Source organism: Cheilinus undulatus, linkage group 12 (assembly GCF_018320785.1).
Source record: "Cheilinus undulatus linkage group 12, ASM1832078v1, whole genome shotgun sequence".
NCBI classification, from domain to species: domain Eukaryota; kingdom Metazoa; phylum Chordata; class Actinopteri; order Labriformes; family Labridae; genus Cheilinus; species Cheilinus undulatus.
The window spans coordinates 35,331,362-35,352,270 of NC_054876.1; the positions used below are offsets into that span (position 1 = coordinate 35,331,362).

The following is a 20,909-nucleotide window of genomic DNA, read 5'->3' on the forward strand; positions in this document are numbered from 1 at the left end:
AACACGCCATTCAGAAGATTCTGGTGTCTATGTAGGCACTTGTCTCCCTGATCGGGGTTCAACTGCCTTTACTGTGCATGCCTGCCTCTCTTCAACTGAGCTTGTCTGAAGGTTTTCCTATAGGCCTGCTCTGTCTTCTAAGTCCATACCACTGAGCATTCAGATTCATGTGGGAGAGCAGCATGAAATGGATCACTTGCAGGACATGATTTAGACTCATTTTGAAATGAAAACAAATGTGGAGGAGGAGAAATAAACTCAGTTCTACAGCCAGGGGATGAGTGGAGGGGGTTTGTTTACAATGCAATGACTCAGATTAGACTAAAAATAATAATGGATTAACCACACACCCATCTCTTAGCTAACTCAGCTACAGTGCCTATAAAAGGTATTCACCCCTTGGGTGTTTAACCCTTTTAATGATTTTGTCGATAAATCGTGGTCAATATAATTTGGCTTTTCTTTTTCAAAATAATTTTCTTACAAAAAACACTCTTTACTGTCAAAGCGAAAACAGATTTCTACAAAGTTATGTCAATTTAAAAAACATTTTATAAGTGACTGCATACATATTTACCCCCTTTAAGTCAGTATTTAGTAGATGCATCTTGGGCTGCAATCACAGCACTGTCTGTGTGGATAGACCTCACTCAGGTTTGACACCTATCCACATCTAGACACAATATTACTCAATTATTCTTTTCAAAGCTGCACAAGCTCCGTCAGTTTGCATGGGGTTTGGGTGTAAACAGCCCTTTTCAAGTCCAGCCACAAATTGATGATTGGATTGAGGTCTGAGCTTTGATTCAGCCACTCCAGAACATTCACCTTGTTTTCTTTAAACCATTTCTGTCTTGCTTTTGCTGTATTCTTCAGGTAATTGTCTTGCTGGAAAATAAATCTCCCAGGTCTTAGATCCCTTGCAGACTGAATAAGATTGTCCTCCAGGACTGTCCTATATATTGCCACATTCATTTCCCCCCCTACCTTTACAATCCTTCCAGAGACAGCTGCTGAGAAGCATCCCCACGGGATGATGCTGCCAGCACTGAGCTTTATAGTGGGGATGGTGTGTTTATGGTGACGTGCAGTGTTTATGTGGGTTTTTTGTTTTTTTCCAACATTGGCTTTCTCTTTGGTGAAGAACCCGGGCAACAGTTGTTATTAGCAGACCCTTTCCCATTTCTGCTGCTGAAGCTTGTAACTCTTTCAGAGTAGTCATAGGTGTCTTGGTGGCCTCTCTTTCAAGTTTCTTTCTTGCATGGTCACTCAGTTTGTGAGTACATCTTGATCAAGGCACATTTACACATGTGCCAGATTCCTTCTATTTCTTGATGATGGATTTCACTGAACTCAGGGGGATGTTCAGTGCCTTGGATTTTTTTGTATCCATCCCCTGTCTTTTAATTTTCCTTCACCTTTTCTCTGAGATGCTTGAAATGTTCTTTTGTCTTCATAGTGTAATGATAGCCAGGAATACTGATTAATCAGTGACTGGACTTTCCAGACACAGGTGATCCACATTTCTCTAATTGTGAGACTACTAGCACCAGCTGGCTGGGCCTCTGTTGAATTAGGTGAGTCACTTTAAAAGGGGGTGAATATTTATGCAGTCACTTACTTTAAGCTACATATTTTTTGTTCAATAATTTATTTTCACTTTGAAAGTTAAAGAAATCAAAAAGCCAAACTATACTGACAATGATTGATTTATAAATTCAATATAAGGTTGAAAACATCCAAAGGGGTGAATACTTTTTATAGATACAGTATGTCTAAACACAAAGCCAGCAATCAGTTCTTTTCAAACTGGGTCTCACTCCTACTTTAACATCCCAGCATATAATACAATTAGTGTTGCTGATTGGACTATATTAAACAGATTTACCTTTTTATAATTTCAGGTACATTTTTTGATTTATTGAAAGAACAGCATTATCTGCTGTTTCAGACATAATAAGACATATTTGCCTTGTTTATATCAAGCTTTGCATAACCTTGATGACTGAAAACTATTCAGATATTTTACAAGATTATACAGATTGAAGAGACTGTGCCTCATTTGCATTTGTCTTTCTGGGACTTTAGAGCCTGGTGGAAATGCAGACAACAGCAGGCTATAGTAGTTTCTTGGAAAGATGTTCTTGGAACTAAAAGTTCTTAGTACTTTTAGAACCTTTAGAAAGAATGATAGAAACCTTTAGTTCTGTTTGCAGAAAAACTCCCGACATTTTTATTAAAAGCCAATCCTTTAATAAGTCTTAAAACAAACACAGTGGTAAATCAAAACATTTTATAGTGAAACCAAGCGTTATATTGTGTATGGTGGCATTAAGACTAGAAATAATACAACTGAAAGAGCAAAGAAATTTAAACTCAGTAGAAAGTGAACTCGATGAATATTCACAACAAGTAATAAGATCTTGAAACAGGATTTGTGTAGAACGATGATCAGGGAGCAACTAGGCAGCTGGGCACTCGGCTTAAAAGGAGAAAAAAGGGAAAAGCTGTTAGTAGATGAATCTAAATCAAAGGTTTTTATAGCACCAAATATGCCTATTGAAAAATGTAAGTACCATTTTTAGGAAGGAAAGCAATATTTTCAGGCAGGATGCCATTCTCCAAGGAAAACTGCCTGAACTTCTCGAGCAGATCAGCACTAAGGTCCGCTCCACGACCTGTCAAATCATAACATAAAAATGTTTAAGCATGCTTTGCTGTCCTTGGAGAAGATTGGTTAAGACACAGTGTAAATGATGATGGAGTTACCGTATAGTTTGGTGACAACAGTGTCATCTCCAGCTTTGGTCTTCATGGTGTGAGTCAGAGCGTACTCATCATATTTGACCTCAATCATGCGCATGTCATTGTGGTTCCCACGGCCTGATAAGCAAAAAATACATCATGTTAAGGAAAAGAAAGCACTTTTTAAGATGTGCTTGTGAAAACTGCATGCATGCCTGTATATGCTGAAGCATTGTGTGGTAAATAAGGATGAACGCAGCTTTACTTGTGTATGTGAACTTTCCAGGCACATCGGCTTTTTTGGCAAAGTTGTTCATCCTCCAGCAAGAACCATCAGAACTGAGAAAAACATTACAGCATTATAAACAGTGCTAGTACTTGTGTTTTATTTTCTTCCTCTTTTTACTCAACACTTACCTGAGACTGGCGTATGAGATCTCCATGTCTCCATCTGCAGTCGGGGTGAACATGGCGGTGCCCATCTTCATGCTGGCTTTGCGGCTCACAAACCATTCAGCGTTGGTGGCAAATCCAACCAGGTACCATTTTCCTGCCATCTGTGGACACAAAGAAAGGAAAGGAGCATCATTATTGTCAGCAAAACAGACATGGGAATACCAACTGTGCCTAGACAGCTCTGGATCCTCGAGCACAACATGAAATGTCAACTGAGAGCCTCTTGCCCTTTAAGTCACAAGGGTTTTCAAATGTTATCCATATGTTTTACAAAGCTAAAACCTCCACATTCATTCAAATAATAGAACAGAAAAAAGCATTCCTCATTTCTTCGCTCAAATGTCCTTGTGAAATATGCCCCAGAGACATCGTACTCTAGCACACACCTCTTCAAATGCATTTTTTAAATGGGGTAGACCACTGAACAAGTCACCCCAAGGTAAAAACTGTTTCTCACTGTTTTTGATAAATGTCACATCTGTCAAACCCTTAATCTGCAAGATCTCTTGCAGCAGCTTGCTCACTTGTGAGGAAGAATGTAATACAATCAGTGCAGGCAGCTTGAGTAAAATTTGATCAGCCATTATACCTGATTTTTACAATTCAATATGATTCTTGTAGAAATGCAATCACACTGATGCCTGTTTCAATGCCACAGCTACAACAAAAAAAATCTTTTCTTGAAACACAGAAAAAGCAGGCAAACTGTCTAAAATTGCACAAATATGTTGGTAACGTGGTACTGGAGCCTGTTCCTTACCCCCTGTGCATTGAAGTCTGCCTGGGGTACCACTTCAGAGGAAACCGTAAAGATGCAAAGCGCGGCTCCCAGCACCTTCAGGAGTAAAGTCATGGTTACAGAGGAGCAGACACCAGCTGATGGAAAAGAGTAGTGACTGAAATCCAGAGGTCTGTTGTTTGAATTCTGCCTGACAACCCTTTATATAGAGAGAGGGGAGATGAGCTTTTGGCTCTTTTATGTTCCCTCCCAGCCAGAACGCACACACATGCACACATGCAGTAGACCCATTCAAAGCCTGGAGCTGGGATGGGTTCAAACAAGTGAAGCTCCAGACAAACACACATCATGTTTCACAGCCACAAGGTACGCTATTAGCCCTGCCAGGACTGAATTCAGTCGACCATGAGAGAAGGGGATAGACAGAAAAGGGAGAAACATGCCAAGAAATGACATAACATGCATGACAAATTGTCAGTAGTTGAATCCTGTCAGTTATACTTCAGTTAGCTTTAGAAAGTACATGATTTGGTGATGCAGCGTCATTTTGCTGCCTTTTGTTTGTGAGGATGAGCCGGTACAAACAAGGTAACTAAAGGTGGTAAACGAAACAGCTGTGGCCCTCCAGGGCTTTCTGTGGCACAGAATCAAACTCATCTGTCAGCAGTTATGGGACAGTAACACAGACACAACACAAATGCTCATGCAGGTTGGGTACCCATTGCATGCATTGGCACATGGTGAATAGAAACACCCTCGTGGAGAACTTAAGAGGCATCTACAAAGGTTTGAAGACAGTAAATACATTCTGCACATCATAAGATTGCCTGGATTATTAACGAAATGATCAAAGTTATCAATTTATCTATTATTTACATGAGCTCACTGTGTATAAGGCTTGTAGTAGGCTATATGAGAAAAAATGCAATGTTCAATAACTTTGCTAAATATTAAGAGTGATGCAAAGACAAAAGTTTTTGTCAGACCTCGCATTTTCATGTGTACTTAGTTAAGTGATACTCAGCATGAGGTTCTTGAGCCACAGGTGGCTCTTTTAGGTCTTACTTTGAAAATTAATTCCCCCAGAAAACATTAAACAAGGGAAATTTTGACCTCAGTAATGATCCATGGCAAATTGCGTCAATTGATCTTTCTCACACTCATACAGTAGGCTTTAAATATCAAATTAAATTCCCAACCCTTATTTTTTTGTCCATATATTTCCTTTGAATATGTGCAAGAAAGAACATGCAAGATAAATATCACTGATTTTTGAGAGAAGCAAAACATGTTCCCAACTTGACTTTGTACCTTTTTTTTGCCACAATAATTTGATGTGGATATTTGTGTGGGTTCAGGTCTCAACTAGCTGTAATGTGTAGGAACAGACTTTTGATTTAAATTTTTTTCCCCGAAATACCTCAGGTTCCTCCCATTTCTCTTGATCATTGCTAAGATGTTTCTAAACCTTAATTGGAGTACACCTGTGGTAAATTTAATTGATTAGACATAATTTGAAAAGGCACACACCCCTCTATAGAAGGTCTCACAGCTGACGATGCATATCAGAGAAAAACCAAGCCATTCTTGGCCAAGTCTCCTTTGAAAAAGAGATCTTTGATCTCAGTGGGATTGGCCTGGTTAAATAAAAGTTGAATTAAAAAAATGAAAAATACATAAATGAGGTCAATGGAGGGCTGCATTGATATTTGCCCTTCCTTTGTCCCATCTCCACACAGGATCTCTGGAGTTCAGTCAGAGTGACTATTTGGTTCTTGGTCATCTCTCTTACCAAGGTCCTTTTTTCCCTGATTGCCCAGTTTGACTGGGCGACCAGCTCTTGGGAGAGTCCTGGTTGTGCCAAACTTCTTCCATTTGAGAATTACGGAGGCCACTGTGCTCTTGGGAACTTTCAGTGCAGCAGAATGTTTTTTAACCATCTGTGCCTTACAACAATCCAGTCTCTGAGCTAAATTATTTACCATAGGAGGACTCCAATCAAGGTGTAGAAACATCTCAGGAATGATCAAGAGAAATAGGAGGAACCTGAGCTAAATTCTAACTGTTGTTGCAGAGGGTCTGAACACTTAGGTCAATGTGATACTTCAGGTTTTTCATTTCTCATAATTTAGCAAAAAACTCAAAAATTCTGTTTTCACCTTGTAGAGAGGGGAAATGTAGATCCCCTACAATAGGAACTGCTTTAAAGGTGTCAAAGTTCATTCAAAAACTATCCAAAAAATTGATATGTTTACCAGATGACTTAACTAAACAACTATTTAAGTTATTTTGAGATTGAAACACATTTTACTTTTTACCCCACATGACAAATATCATACAGACGAGTTTCAAAGGGGAAAAAATAAACCAACTGGTCAAGTTTCCTCAGCAACATCAGGCTATCATTTCTTTAACTCCCATAACTTCAAAAATGCCTGTAGAAAAACATCTTAATTCTACTTTAAAAGAAGGCAACAGTAAACTGTGAATATGTTGTTGTAACCACCATTTATAGTACAGAAAGATCACTAGGAAAGATAATTTCAAAATTATTGAAGCTAGCTTATATCTATACATCAAACTGATGCTAAAGCATGCTGCAATAACGTAGAAAATACCTAACATCTCTGTGTGCAGGCATTAGCAGTTGTATTAATATAAGGCACAGGCTAGAAATGTACTGCTTTTCTGTGCGTTTAATTCTCAATTCTGCAGTTAGAAAATTACCTGTATTTTCCACATCGTTGCAGACAGCTTTGTGTAGTCGAGTCGCCCCTGCAGAGACGCCTGGTAAACCCCGTTGATGAGAAGTAAGTGAAGCACCTGACACGTTAAATGAAATTAGCATAAAACATCTGAACCTACGGAGGATTTAAAGACATAAAAAACACATTCCCAGGGGAAAATGACAAAAAATCAGCTGGTAGTTACAGATTATCAGCCTTGGTGAGCGGAAGAAGGTAAGATATGTAGATTAATAACAGTCCTTTGCAACGAGTTATAGCATTCATTCAAATAGACATTGCCATGAGTTCATTTAAGTAAGGAATAATGTAAGTTTTACTGCACTGATTTTTAAAGCATCTGCTTATGTAGCTATACAAGAAAATTTTATGTATTTTAGCAATTCATAGGGAATTATTAAAATGTAAGTGGTGTTGCTTAAAAAAGGATTTATATATATATATAGGGACAAACTTCAGTTTTATTAAAACTTTTATAATTTCTACTGGGAATATACCTCGTCGTTTTTTTTTTTTTTTTTAAATTCAAAATCAGCCTATGGTTATAATGGTTAACTTAAACTAATTAAAACTGAAATGTAAAAATCGTTTTGGTTAACTGAAACTAAATAAAAATTAAGCATCATTTCTGACAGCAGCATACTGACTAACATGAACACCAAAGCCGGGTGAGTTTAACATAGCCTGATTTAATTGAAGGGGATTTCAGAAAATGGTTCATTTTAGGTCCTGAGTTGTTTTTAGTGAAGAGTTGCCTATTCAAATGCAAAGGTTACTTTTTCTGCCCCTTTCTGGTTTTGCCCCTAACAATTATCCCACATTGCTGAAAAAACTTAAACTAATACTAAGACTGATAACAAATCAAACAAACCAGCAGAGAAAAAAAGGAAACTAGTAGAAATTAAACTGAAATATAAAACAAAAAGTAAAAACTTAATACACATAAAGCCTAATAAAAAACAGCCAAGGTGCTGTATTTAATCAGAAAGAAATGATGTAAGAAATAGTCACTTTAAGATGATTTTTAAAAGGATCATCAGAGGAGGATCAACTGGCAACTCTTTTATTCATCCATCAACGGGCCATTGCTGACATAGCAATCCAGTCCATGGGACGGTCCCTCTACACTTGAAGCTGTATCGATCAAATGATTGTAAAAAGACTAAACTTTCTCATGAAAAGATTACACTCTGATTTTTAAGACTTGAGTGTTTAACATCAACATGATTTTCCAATACCTAACCAGAAAACACTAAAAACTTGAGGCAGAATGGACAGCTGTGCCACTCTGAAGATGAATTGATGTAACAGAGCCAGTTACAGGCAGACACATGCCACAGTACATGCTATCAGACCTACATTCTTTGCCAGTTTCAACATGTTTTGCCTTTGCCCTAAGATAAGGAACATATAAATAACATATTAAAGAAGTATTTGAGGTTGCAAAATTACAGTTACAGCTAAATACAAACCCTGCAGCTCCACAGTCTACATCATACAATTTACATTCAGACAGAAGTTTTATTAAAGGTTCTTTGTGAAGAACAACATGGTGTGTTGCTCAGGTTATAGTCTGGCATTTGATAATCCATATACAGTTGCAAGAAAAAGTATCTTCCTGCTTATCATTGATTTTAATGTATTTTAATGTATTTTCCGACCCTCTCTAACTAACTTATCAACTTCTCATTCTGAATTACATAATCTAAATACAGCATTAATTTTCAATGTCTAGCTTTGGCCCAGCTCCTGGATTAAGTTGCTCCACTTTTCTCCTTTAAATGGGAGAAACTTTGAGTGAAAAATCTTTGACTTTTATTAATGCTATAAATCAGTTCAGAGAACTCAGCTGCATCGACAGCTCATTACCCAGAGCAGTCTGTTCCTGCTGAGATGTCTATCCTGTGCGCCAAAGAGCTTTAAGGAACGAATGCAGACGTGTTTAGGTCAAAAGAAAAAAATTAACAAAGGTTGTGAGATGACAAAGTTTATCAGAACATTGGATTCAGGAAAAAAAATGTTAAAATATGTATGACTGAAGCATGTGTTGGAGTGATGTGTTAAAGTGTTAGGAAATCAGGTCAGTTTTATAGATTTTAATCTATCTCTAACAGTGAAGTACAGTAGTTAGACTCCACGGTTACCGTATAGGAGATCATACATATTCATTACACTCCAGAGTGTTTAGAGCAGTGGGAGTTTTAAAAGTGAATGTCTTTTATTCAAAATAAATCATAAAATTTTGGAAAATGTGCACAAGGATGGTGCTAGAGGAAAGCCATTGAGTCTTATCTTTAGGACTAATGCTTAGTAAAGACTACAGGAAATCATCCTCTGGTGACTGATATTTATATTTTTCGAAATGCAAACTGTAGATTAAACTGATTTATAGATGCTGAAGTGTCTTGCTCTTGGGGTTGACAGTAGGTTAGTCTGTAAGGACTTGGGTTGGGAACTGCAGGACCAAGTTTTCAGGAGTTTTGTGCAAGTGTGAATATGGCTTACACCATGTGTAGCATATTTGTTAACAGAGTTTCTATTGAATTTCCCTTTGAAGTATTAACAGAGTATATCTTTAACAAGGAATAAGAAAATAATCCGTAACATTTTCAGCGTTGTGTCCTGACCTGGGGTCTTGCAACCCCAAGGTGGCGGCAAAAATCTCAAAGGTTCTTTAAAAAAAGACACACTTCATGGATAGTTTATACATTATTTTGGAAGGAAAAGAATGTGCATATTATGTTTAAAACATAGGAGGAACTATAAGGAAATAACGTTGAGAACTGCTGATCTCTAGGTACCGTCACAAGAGAAGCAAGAGGAAGAATGTTTTTAAACATACAAGGTTGTATTGCACCAGTAAACTGCAGGATAATCACATGGGACTCTTCCACTCTCGGTTTTAGGTCATGCTCAAGAAATTAAACAGGGAGTTCATGGCATCATTAAAGCTAATTTAATAGAGAAGCTGGCTGTGTAGCTGGTGCAGGATCATCCACGTAGTCTTAATGGACAGAGATTTATTTTCAGATTAAAGGGAAAAGTCTTCACAACTGTTTAGAATTAGATCCAGATGTTTACACCCAGTATACACTAAGAATTGCTACAATAGCCCTCAAAGAAAATTTCATATTAGAAATATTGCTTACAGGCTTTATTGCTCTAAAATGTAGATTAAACATAGAAAGGCCAAGTATGTACACTCCAGGTCAGTGAAGGAAAAATGCTCATCTTGCAGCATCTTTAGTACATGGTGTTAGAAGCTCACAGACTGGCCTTAAGGTGGCACCAGAGGACAGACTCTGGGGCCATGAAAACAAGAGAGGGCTGAAGATGTAGCATGAGTCAGTTGTTTGAGTGAGTTTAATAGAGGAAATCTGTTGATATAAACAGACTGATGGATTCACCTGAGATGTGCATAATGAACACTGATAATGAGAAGTGTATGGAAATAACATGGGAATCAAGAGAAAGAAAGAACATACAGTACACTGCTAAGTTAGCAGTGTTTACAAAGTCATTGATTGATTTATTTGCACATATAAAATGTTCTGTGTCACGCCAGTGTTAAGGATTTTATCCTTAAGCTTAATATAAATAAATAGTACCTGTAAACAGTCACGGCCTCTTATAAAAGTCTGGGTCTGGAGAGTGTAAAATGAGCCCCGCTGGCACAATGAGAGAGTGATGGGCAAAAACCATTAGATTAAAAAATCAATATCACAGAGCACTGGAGAAAAAAATAAATGCAGGGAACAAGATTGCATCAGTTGTTAGAAACGGATGACTAAAGAACTTATGACTGTTCTCCCAACACTGACTCACAATGGGTCGATGTAGAGCTCCAGTTTTTCTCCCAGTTTTACTGTTTTTTTTTTCATCTTTAATGCTGAAAAAGGATTCAGATTTCATTTTTGTGAATGCTGGAGTGATATTAATTATTCTCCAGAGATTTGGATTCCTACTATGATAGCTCCAAGAATGCTATGTGTTCATTTATTTTGTTTATTAGATAGAAAGGACAGTGGATGGTGTAGGACAGTGGGTTTTTAACCTATTTTGCCCAAGACACAAATATTGAGTCTTATTTACTTAAATCTATTTAAGTCTATCTGTTCCAAATACTTTTTCTCCCCTAAAAATTTGGTGTTTGTTACAAATAATGCCATCTTCAAAGGTGTGTATGAGATCCAGATGTAAATACCTGGAAAACTGTCTCATATTCATCTTTTGATGTCAAACATAAATGTTTTCAGTCTACAGCAAAAATAGAGGAATCGGCCTCAGTGTTCCAATACTGTTGGAGGGGGGTACACATAAAATAGCCTCTTTAAAGCATGTTACGTTAACTTAAGTTTTAGTTCTAGTACGAACATATGGTTGCAGAACTTCCCACGGCACACCTTGACCTGCCTCATCCTGACACATCATTTAAGAACCATTGGTGTAGGAGACCAGGGAGACATAGTGAGTAATGTCATGGGGGGACTGGGGCCAAGGGTTAGAGTTAAACCTAGTCTGTCCACTTTCCATATCACAGCCTGACCTCACAACTTAGCGTGTTGCTAGTGTGTGGTGGATTTATAGCAGAAGCAAGGCAGGGCCTCGGGGGACACATCGCTATGGAATGGTGGACTGATGTTTGACCAGCGCTATATTTATAAAATAGACAAAACTTTTACTGGAGCAGTGTTTTGGTATCAGTCCAGACTCTGGTTATGATTCCAATAATTTTAACAGCGATTCAATGTCTGGTTTCCACCTCAATCTTGCATCTGGGTTTGAACTCAGCTAGTGTTTACAGCATTACTGACAGGATCTCAGCAAGGATGGATCTGAAATCATGTTCAACAGTAATCCCAACATCTGATATTGAAAGTTTGTCTGGTTTTGACTTCAATCTAATGTTGAATTTTTGCCAACTCTTTGTCAAGTTTGATGGTTATTCGAAAGTGGGGATGTACCATCAACCCAGTCAGTATTTGGTGTTGACGACTACCAGATTTAATGTCAGTCTAATCAAATACAGTTTTACAATCAGCATCATTGCCTTGTTCATCCAGTGCTGATGGACTTCAACCCAACGTGTTTTGACATCTATCCAGTGACAGGTTCTGATATTTTTCAGTATGTGGTTTTGGTGTCTTTTAAGTTTTGATTTTTATACCTCTGTGCTGGCAATAGTTAGGGCTGGAGGAAGGATAAAGGGATAAGGGATAAAATGTTTTTGACATAAAAATAAATGTCACAATCCAGTAATTAATTTATCAATTTTATGATAAACAACATGCCAATTTTGTGATTTCGACTTTTATCACTCACTATGTAATTTTTCTGACTCCTGGCTTGAAAAACCTTTGCACTCTGGTTCAACTCTGGACTCAAATGTTTGAAACTTTACAGCAGCAAGGGAGAGTTTTTAAAGACTTTCGGGTGCTGTTTCATTACTAAATCACCTATTTCGGAATTTTTCAGGTGAGAAATTTGTTGTTTTTGAGTTTAGAAGCTCGGGGCTCAGCCAGGTGAAGTAAGCCAGCAAGCCCGTTAGGCACACTTCCTAACCTGGCAGTGGTGCAGACCACAGTGGGATCCCCACAAGGTCAAAGGTCACTGCCACCTAACATTGTGATGTTGCAGTGACCTTCTACAACCCCTGTACTTTTACTGTCTGGCAGTTTATATCTTATGGAGGCAAATAAGCACTAGGAATTAACTGTAGTTGAATTATCTTAACATATGATAGTCATAAATTCGGTCCTCTTGCATAAATTATAGAGGACAGAAACAGTAACGGGGCAATGCCTGCATTATAAAACCAGTTGGCTATTATCTTGTTGCATTGTGTAGCTTTTTAAGCAGATATACTGTAAGTACCTTTATATTTTCCTGCAGTCTTAACAGTGTATAATGAATCTTAAGAGGCTGGAATGAAATGAGCAACAGAAGTCATAGATCTTGAAATATATGAAATAGGATCATCACACATGCTGTAGAAACAGTCTATTTGTACAAAATAAAACTAGACCAAGTCAGTGAGGCTGGAGCGAAGAGAAACTGAGGCATCTGTCATGGTGAGGAACTCGATCCAGTTCTGACAGAATCCACGAGAATACTCCCCTGTGACAACAACGAGTCCCCACAGGTGGCTCTGGCCCGTTTTGTTCCTCAGAGCTAGCATGGCCTCCCGCTCCGTCACATTGACGCTGATGTTCAGAACCTGAACCACCAACAAGTAAAGCAGTCCACCTGTGACGATGCTGCTGTACCACGCACAGGTGAAGCAGAGGGCCGTGCTGGAAATGAAAAGAAAAGTCTGATAAAATAACAGTTAAGTGTAATGTAAAAGGATTACTTAGGTACCCCTAAAATAATCACTTTAACCATGGCACTACAAACTGTTTAACTGCTGTCTTCCTCTTACTCTGTCTTTTAAATGTACTCAAAAATAGCAGGATGATTGTGAATGCTTTAAGCCCTCAGAATGGTAATTGGTTTTGGATGACTTTCATGTACAGTATATGTATTTCAGTCAGGAAGGTCTTTAATATGCTTGTTTTAAAATGCCTTGTTAAACATTCATCAGTATGAATTTCTGATCTCTGTCTTCATTGAACTCTCCAGAGCACAAAGGAATGTTGTACCTGGACTGACTGTAGACGCCGGGGCAGTAGAGGAGAGCCGTCATGAGATACTGTCGAGGACAGAGGCTGCACAGCACCAGACTGATCCCATACAGAGAGGTCAGCAAAAACACACAGAGGGTCAACAGGAAGCTGCGATGGTTTGCCTGTCCAACACAGCTGTTTATCCTACGGCAACACATGCAGACAAAACACAGACACATACAGCATCGTAACAGTCATACCAGTTTTAAGCAGCGATACATAAGCTGTTAAATTGTACATATAATGATGCTATTGCAGGATTTTTCAACTCAGGTTTGAAGACTTTTGTATCTTTCCTGGTCACATAATTTCATTATAATTTACTTTGAATAAATCTGCTGCCCAATATAGAAAGGGACTGACTGTACTAGTACTTTTAAATGTTGTGTAATCAACTTTGTTTTTTGTCCTGACATTCCTCCTAACAGCTCTAGTTTCGATCAAGATTTGAGTTTTTGCAGAAAATTTGCTTTTCATTTCTCCTTTGGAGAAAATTATATCAGTAAGTTAAGGTTCTGTAATGTTTGTTTTTGATACTTTCATATCACATGCCAAATTTCTATTGATGTTTTTTTTAAGAGGTGTCAGCAGAAAACACAGAAGTAGCCTTCTTAAACTTTATAACCAAAATATAAACCAAACATACATTTGTACAAGAGTAGGGAAAATATAATTGTTTTTTTGGGTTGACATAGCACATTAATCAGAGATTCATGTCCCCGTTTGTTTAATTACTTTTTTTTTTCAAGCATTTGTGTTGAGCAAAGAAAACTCTTTGTTGTTATAACTGAGCATCAAAAACAAGTTTCTACTTTCTAAAACTATGTCGTTTACAAAATGCCTCAACAATGCTGAATATTATAATGGTAAGCTTTAATCCAAACCTCAAATTTTAGACTTTAGCCCCCCAAAGTACCTTGAACTCATTTTCATTTTCTGTTGTGAATGAAAAATACAACCGTTAACTTGTTAAGAGGTTATTTAAAAGCTACACAAACCAAACTTAGCACAAAAATTAAGGACATTTCTTTAAACGGTACACATTTGTAAGAACATGCATTTGTGGGATGAGCAGCAGAGCTGAGTTGGTGGGTTTCACCCATTAAAAAATTTGCCTATACCAAACAGTTTATTCAGCCATTGACTCTCGTTTGGTGGATTGGATGATTGAAGTGTGAAGAAACCAGACATATGGGCAGTTCAACAATTTATTCATTAAACAAACAGAAGCCTCAGTAGCATGTGGAAGAAGCATACACAGCCACAACAGCCTGGCCCCTCCTCATGCTGGTCACCAGCCTGGTCACACACTGCTGTGGGATGGCATCCCATTCGTCAACCAGCATTAGTCGCAAGTCAGCCAATGTGGTTGTGTTGGTCACTCTGGCACGAACAGCACGCCCAAGCTGATCTAACAAGTGTTCGATGGGGTTGAGGTCAGGACTGCTGGCAGGCCATTCCATCCTCTCCACTCCCTTATTCTGGAGGTAGTCTCTGATAAACCACTGGTTGCAGATTTTAATCTCAATGTCTCTCTGCATTGAGATTGCCTTCAATGATTGCTACTCATCATCCCACAAATGCTTGTTCCTTACAAATGTACCATTTAAAAGAGAAATAAGATTTATTGCCAGAAAGCATTGTTACAACAGAGACATAATCTACCAAATAGATATTTCCTTTCTTTTTGTGCTTAGTTTATATATATGCATAATGTAAAGTCCAACCCACCAGATGCAGTGGTGGTCCAGACGCTGGACACATAATCCACAGGTTCGACAGTGACCGGCCCGTGGGGGGCGCATTATTTTGCACACAGGACACCTACTCCATTTTGCTTTCAGTGCCTCTTTAGTTTCCTGCAGCTCTGCTGCATTCCCTGAGGAAGAGTCTGCTGATTGAATAGATCCATTTAGGTGCGTGGAGTCTTTATTGGCTTCCTGACCTCTACTGTGTGCTTCATGTAGGGAAGCTGTCACAAATCCTGGTCCTCTCTTGGTATGAATAAGAAAGACGATGGTGAGAATCATTCCAGAGGTTGCAGTCCACAGCTGCAGCTGGCTGACGTCCCCACGAGGTACAATCTCTGTGATGAAGAGGTAATACATGTAGAAGAGAGAGTAGAGTGCAAGAGTGAGGAAGAAGAGGGTGCGTCTCCTCTTGCGGTGTGTGGCGTAGTAGTACCACAGCACCAGGCCAGGCAGAGCAGTTAAGGTGACGATACCCAGCAGGTAATGCAGCGCTGCCAAACGCAGCAGTAGAGGGAGAAGCACCAGGGCCGGGATCATAGAGATCTCCAGCTTGTCAATCATGGCTGAGAGTACAGGAGACTGAGATCTACTTTTAGATGGTATGTCCTTCAGCCACCTGCAGGGAAATCATCAGGTCATGAATATGGTAGCTCTTTTTATTCATGGAGGGTAATTGGGGTTCATTAATGGAGGAAAACATATTCAAGCCAAAGTGTGGCAAATTATTCTGCTGTAAAATGGCTGTTTGTATCTATTTTAAGCTAATACTTAAGTTTATTCTGTGCTTTTATGTTTCCTATATTCATATATATCTGGCAGGGCATGTTCCTAGATGTGAATCACATTGTAGGGCTGTGAGGTTAGTTCCCCTTGTCCCCCTTGACCATTTTGTAATCCAACCCCCCCTAAAACAGTCACACACAGACACTAGATCTACTTTAAAAGCATCAGTGGTGCTAATGACCTAGCAGTTTAGCCGTGCTCCCATAAACACAAGCTAGCCCTCCAAGCAGATGACCCAGGTTCATGCTCAATCCTGTGGCCCTTTTCCTGCATGTCATCCCACACTCTCTATCCCTGATTTCTTACACTATCCACTGTCCTGTCTACCAATAAAGGCACAAAACAAAAATACATCTTTAAAAAGTGAGTACTTGAACTGCTTTAAAATGAAATGTGATATTTGGCGTCTTTAACTGTCCTATTTAATCCAGCAGATTTTCGCGGTAGCCCGTTCTTGTCTGACTGTTTTGAGAAGCCTTACAAACCTGTTAAAGGCCTCATCCAGATCTTCACAATCACAGCAACATGTGCATGGGTCGATATCACACTCACAGCAGCACATAGGATCATCAGGCTCTGGAGGCTTCAGTTTCTCCCATTTCATAATGGCTGGCTAAAGATGACTCTGATGTTTGAAAACTGTAATTTCAACACAGAAAGCCAATTTTAATAATATAAAGATATATTATAAAACTAATATAAAATTCTGCACTGCTGAGCAATGTAAGTGAACATAACTGCTGGTGAAAATGTGAAACTCTTATGTATAGAATAAAACAGATTTACTAAAATCAATGATAATACAGTCATCATGTTCATACTTTAATTGCTTTCCTTTAAAGAGGTGGGATCATTTGTCCAAAAGTAATCCAGTGTGATTAAACCTATAAGATAGGATCCATTTTTGAAGTCAGGTTGCTAAGAAAATATTTTATGCCTAATATGGATGCTTGTTGATTAAATCTATTTCATCCATAACTGTTTCACAGCTCCATCATCTACTTTACTACTATGTCATGGTTTTAAAACTAAAGTCTAAGATCAAAATGTCCAAAATGTCATCATTAATGTAAAGACAATCTTTGACTGAACTATGTAAAAGCTTTATTATTGTTTAGTTTTGTTATCCATCTTTTTTCTTGGACCAAAGTAACCCATATTTTTTGGTGCAAACTCATCCCTACCCTACTCTAAAGTTTAGAACGCAAACCAGAGTTTTAATCATGATAAAAGCAGGACTGGGTTACATGATCTTATCAGATTACATAATCCTTTATTTATATTCTCTGGTAATCCTAAAACATCTTTATCTGCACCTGCTTGATCCTTTTTTTTCTTATTGGGAAACAATTTCACGAATGACATGGTCCTAGATTAAAAGAAGCTGGAATACGGGATAGTTTTTATCCAGGTTAAACCTTTTGAACATGGGGCACCGGTTGGTCTGGCAGTTAGGTTTTGCTCTTCATGACAGAGACTGTTGTGGTTGTACGGGGCAGACTAAGTTCAATTTAGACCCTCAGTACCCCCCTCCACTGTCTTGCCCTTTACTACAAAGGGGTTCCCAGATTTAGCCATGTCAGAGAGTTTCAGCATTGTGTAAGCCTCTTTGAAGGACCCCTTTTATAAAATGTCATGAATCCCTTGTACATTATGATGGCACAGATTAATGTATTCAGTTGTATGTTTTACAATTAACATTTCCAGTCTTGCCACTGATCCACTCATGTCTTTCTTTATTGTATACAGTCTATACAAAATACAGATGTGGGTTGCATCCATGAAAAATGTGCCAAATCTTCTCTGCAAAAGCAAAACAGTTTTTTAGCTGTTACTTTTGTTTTGCAGCTTCTGGTACCCCCAGGTGTTGACATTCTGGTGCCTGATTGGCATCTGGTATGTTCAGAGATGAGTCCAGATTTATCTGATTACAGGGTCAAGTGTGAAGCAGACATGGAAAAGGCTATGAGGATTGTGGCACTGATAGAGTAACATCTTTTGATGGAGGCAGTGTGATGGTGTGGAGTGGCATCTCTCTCACTGGAAACGAGGCTTGTCATCATTGGAGGCAATATTAATGCAGAGAGATATCGAGATTAAAATCTGCAACCAGTGGTTTATCAGCGGCTACCTCTGGGAGTGGCGAGGATGGAATGGCCTGCCAGCAGTCCTGACCTCAACTCCGTTGAACATTTGTGGAATCAGCTTGGGCATGATTTTTGTGCCAGAGTGACCAACACGATCACATTGGCTGACCTGCGACTAATGCTGGTTGACGAATGGGATGCCATCCAACAGCAGTGTGTGACCAGGCTTGTGAGGAGGAGGGGCCAGGCTGTTGTGGCTGTGTATGGTTGTTCCACATTTTGCTGAGGCTCCTGTTTGTTTGTTAAATTAATTAATTGTTAAATTGATAATATGTATGGTTTCTTCAGACTTCAGTCATCTAGTCCACCAAATAAGATTCAATGTCAGAATAAGCTGTTTGCATTGGCAAAAAAGATTTGGGAATTTTTCATGGGTGCAACCCACATACTCAGCTCTGCTGCTCATCCCACAAATGCATGCTCTTACAAATTTAGCACCATTTAAATGGGAATAAACAGGCTTTCCAATGGTATAAGATTTATTTCTAATAAGAAATATTCTACCAATTGCAGATTTCTCTTCGTTTTTGCTAATTTTATCAAGATTTGACAGTGAAAAATAATGCTATTAGTTGATTTTATTTTTGTCCCCCTTCTCTTCCCAAGTTACCATAACCCAAGCCCCCAGGGGAGTAAGCACCCAATGCTGACCCCCCTGGGGGTCAGGACCCACCCTTCGAGAGCACTGCTTGATAACGGACGCATAAAAGCTCCCAAAAATAAATTTGAAAAACAACTTTTGATCAACCAGGTCTAGATGGTAACACAAGTGTCAGACAGGTTATAATGATCCAGCCTGACTCTACTTTTACCTCTAACTTACACAATCTAAGATAATGTGTTAAAGGAAGGCAAGTATTGTGAGTCCCAGAGAGATTTTAGTGTAATTTGTTGAAACAAGGTCACCTTTTCCACAGGGATAAAAGTATGTGGGCCAGCAAGCCAAAGTCCCTAACACATGTTCTTGAGTAATCTTCACCTATTTTAATCTGGTTTATAACTTGTATCTTGTCATACAGAGCCAAAGAGTAAATATACATTTTAATTGGGTTTGTTTGTATGAGTTTAGAACAGAAAGCACTGTTAAATAAGAAACACTTTTTCACAAACAAAGACATATCAATCTTTTACTATTACTGTATAAAAGCTAAGACAAACCCTTTCTCTTTTCACTTACCTTAGTTCTCCAGGGAAAAGCCACACTGACAGTCAACACCTGAGTGAAGATTCAGGTTTTCTTCTTCCAGCTGAAAGTTCAAATTAAAGTTCAGCTAGAGAAGGAAAGAATCATGAACTTCCTTGTGACTGAGCGTCTTCTCTGAATGAAATTAAAAAAGCAACTCTTCTTCCTCATCAGTCATTTGTGTTGAAAAAGGAAATTGGTGTCGTGATGACACTGTATCAGTGCACTGAGATGGTTTTCATTTCTTGGATTCCCCAGCTGGAGCGGCAACACAACTTGGATTCCTGCTGACAAGTCGTGTGATACTAAGTTACATCCACGGCTCACTTTCCCTAAGACTATCCCACTTAGATGTCATTAAATAGTTCACAAGTCGTACTCTAGTGTAGCCTACTTCTACATCTGCTTCATGGCATCTACCAGTTACCGCTTGAAGTTTTAATTCTGACATGCCGGGTAAATATAGGAGCTACCTCGAGTGTTTGAGGGGAGCCAAAGAACCACGAGCCTTTCATGCCTCTTCTCTCACAGCTGACAGGCTATGCTGAGGTGTTTCGAAAAGCCCTGACAATCCACGCTGAGCTGGACCAGAGTGTGTATGAGGAGAATGACAGGCACTCATAGATGAGAGAGTGAGCAATGATCCACAGGGCAGCCCCACCCTCTGGGATCACATTTCCTCCAACTAGAAACCAGGCCTGGCTGCTCACACAGAAAACTCTAGAAGACTGTCTCTGTGTGTGGCTGTGTTTGAGTTTCTGTTCATATGAGTGTGTTTATCTACAGGGCACTATTTGTATGACAACACAACATGCACCAACCATGATTTAATTCTTGAAAATCTGTAAAAAATAGGGAGAAAACTGGCCTGTCTATGACTTTTTAACCGCCTAAAGTACAGGCGCAAAACACAATTTTGTTGTTTAATTTTTATAAGTAATTCAGGAAGAGTTACAAGAGATGTTTATTCATACAGAATTCATAAATGGGCACCTTTATCGGCTTTCTGATGTTAACAGACAGGTTCAGTGTTTAGAGGTTTTGTAAAGACAGAACAAATGGAATAAACTGTTCAGGTGTTTAAATTGTGCTGCCCGGGTTAGCTACCTGATACCTAAACCAAAAGTTGGTCACATATGCATTTTTTGGTAGGATATGGGTGTGTGCCAGAAAAAATATGTGGCAAAAAATCAATATGCTTTAATTTCAAAGCATATGTCTCCATCTCTTCTGTTCCATCTCAAGTCAAAACTTCCTAATTTTTCACTGAAAATATTAGTTATGATTGAAAATGGATGAAATTTAGGTTATGATTTTTTGTTAAGGAGACGGTGGTGGGTCCTGACACAAGACTGATTGATAGTGATGGGAATTCCGGCTCTTTACAGTGATCCGGATCATTTGGCTCAGTTCAGCAAAAAGAGTTGTTCAGCTCCCAAACGGCTCTTCTTTTGAGTACCAGTTTGGCTTCATTTGACCTGCCATGTTTAGCAATATCATGACATACGATTGATATTTGGGCAGGTATTTTCTCCAACTATGCTCAATTTTTAAAACAGCTGTAATTATTTTTCAAAATGTACTGTCTCCCCAAAACATCTTGTGGGTTAGATGAAATCTGCTCATTGGCTGGACTGTATGACACACCTGAAATAAAACATTAACGTTACACTGTCAAACACGAGTCCTTGATGCA

At 38.7% G+C, this 20,909-nt stretch overlaps 2 protein-coding genes and 1 long non-coding RNA gene across 4 annotated transcripts in view; 1 reads left to right on the top strand and 2 right to left on the bottom strand.

Moving 5' to 3' along the window:
- Window positions 1-2,205: 2,205 nt before the first annotated feature.
- Window positions 2,206-6,763, bottom strand: zgc:153704 (uncharacterized protein LOC767759 homolog). Of its 2 annotated transcripts, XM_041801106.1 has the most exons (7): window positions 6,668-6,763; window positions 3,962-4,036; window positions 3,163-3,302; window positions 3,011-3,084; window positions 2,770-2,883; window positions 2,577-2,678; window positions 2,206-2,482 (listed from the first exon to the last, which is right to left on the bottom strand). In XM_041801106.1, the coding sequence occupies exons 1-7, from the start codon at window positions 6,680-6,682 to the stop codon at window positions 2,463-2,465; spliced, it is 540 nt and encodes a 179-aa protein (XP_041657040.1). In that variant the 5' UTR covers window positions 6,683-6,763; the 3' UTR covers window positions 2,206-2,462. The 2 variants fall into 2 exon arrangements, with proteins under 2 accessions (XP_041657040.1, XP_041657039.1); XM_041801105.1 differs by lacking the exon at window positions 6,668-6,763 and having other exon boundaries at window positions 3,962-4,054.
- Window position 6,764: 1 nt separating this feature from the next.
- The window catches only part of LOC121518651, a 38,512-nt gene continuing 24,367 nt past the window's right edge, over window positions 6,765-20,909 (top strand). The window contains exons 1-2 of the long non-coding RNA XR_005992666.1: window positions 6,765-6,900; window positions 13,306-13,424. This is a non-coding gene — a long non-coding RNA (uncharacterized LOC121518651). The remainder of the gene's footprint in view (window positions 6,901-13,305; window positions 13,425-20,909) is intronic.
- On the bottom strand, window positions 12,704-19,338 carry LOC121518647 (palmitoyltransferase ZDHHC23-A-like). The gene is made up of 5 exons (XM_041801104.1): window positions 19,208-19,338; window positions 16,369-16,522; window positions 15,081-15,716; window positions 13,326-13,493; window positions 12,704-12,977 (listed from the first exon to the last, which is right to left on the bottom strand). The coding sequence occupies exons 2-5, from the start codon at window positions 16,485-16,487 to the stop codon at window positions 12,704-12,706; spliced, it is 1,197 nt and encodes a 398-aa protein (XP_041657038.1). The 5' UTR covers window positions 16,488-16,522; window positions 19,208-19,338.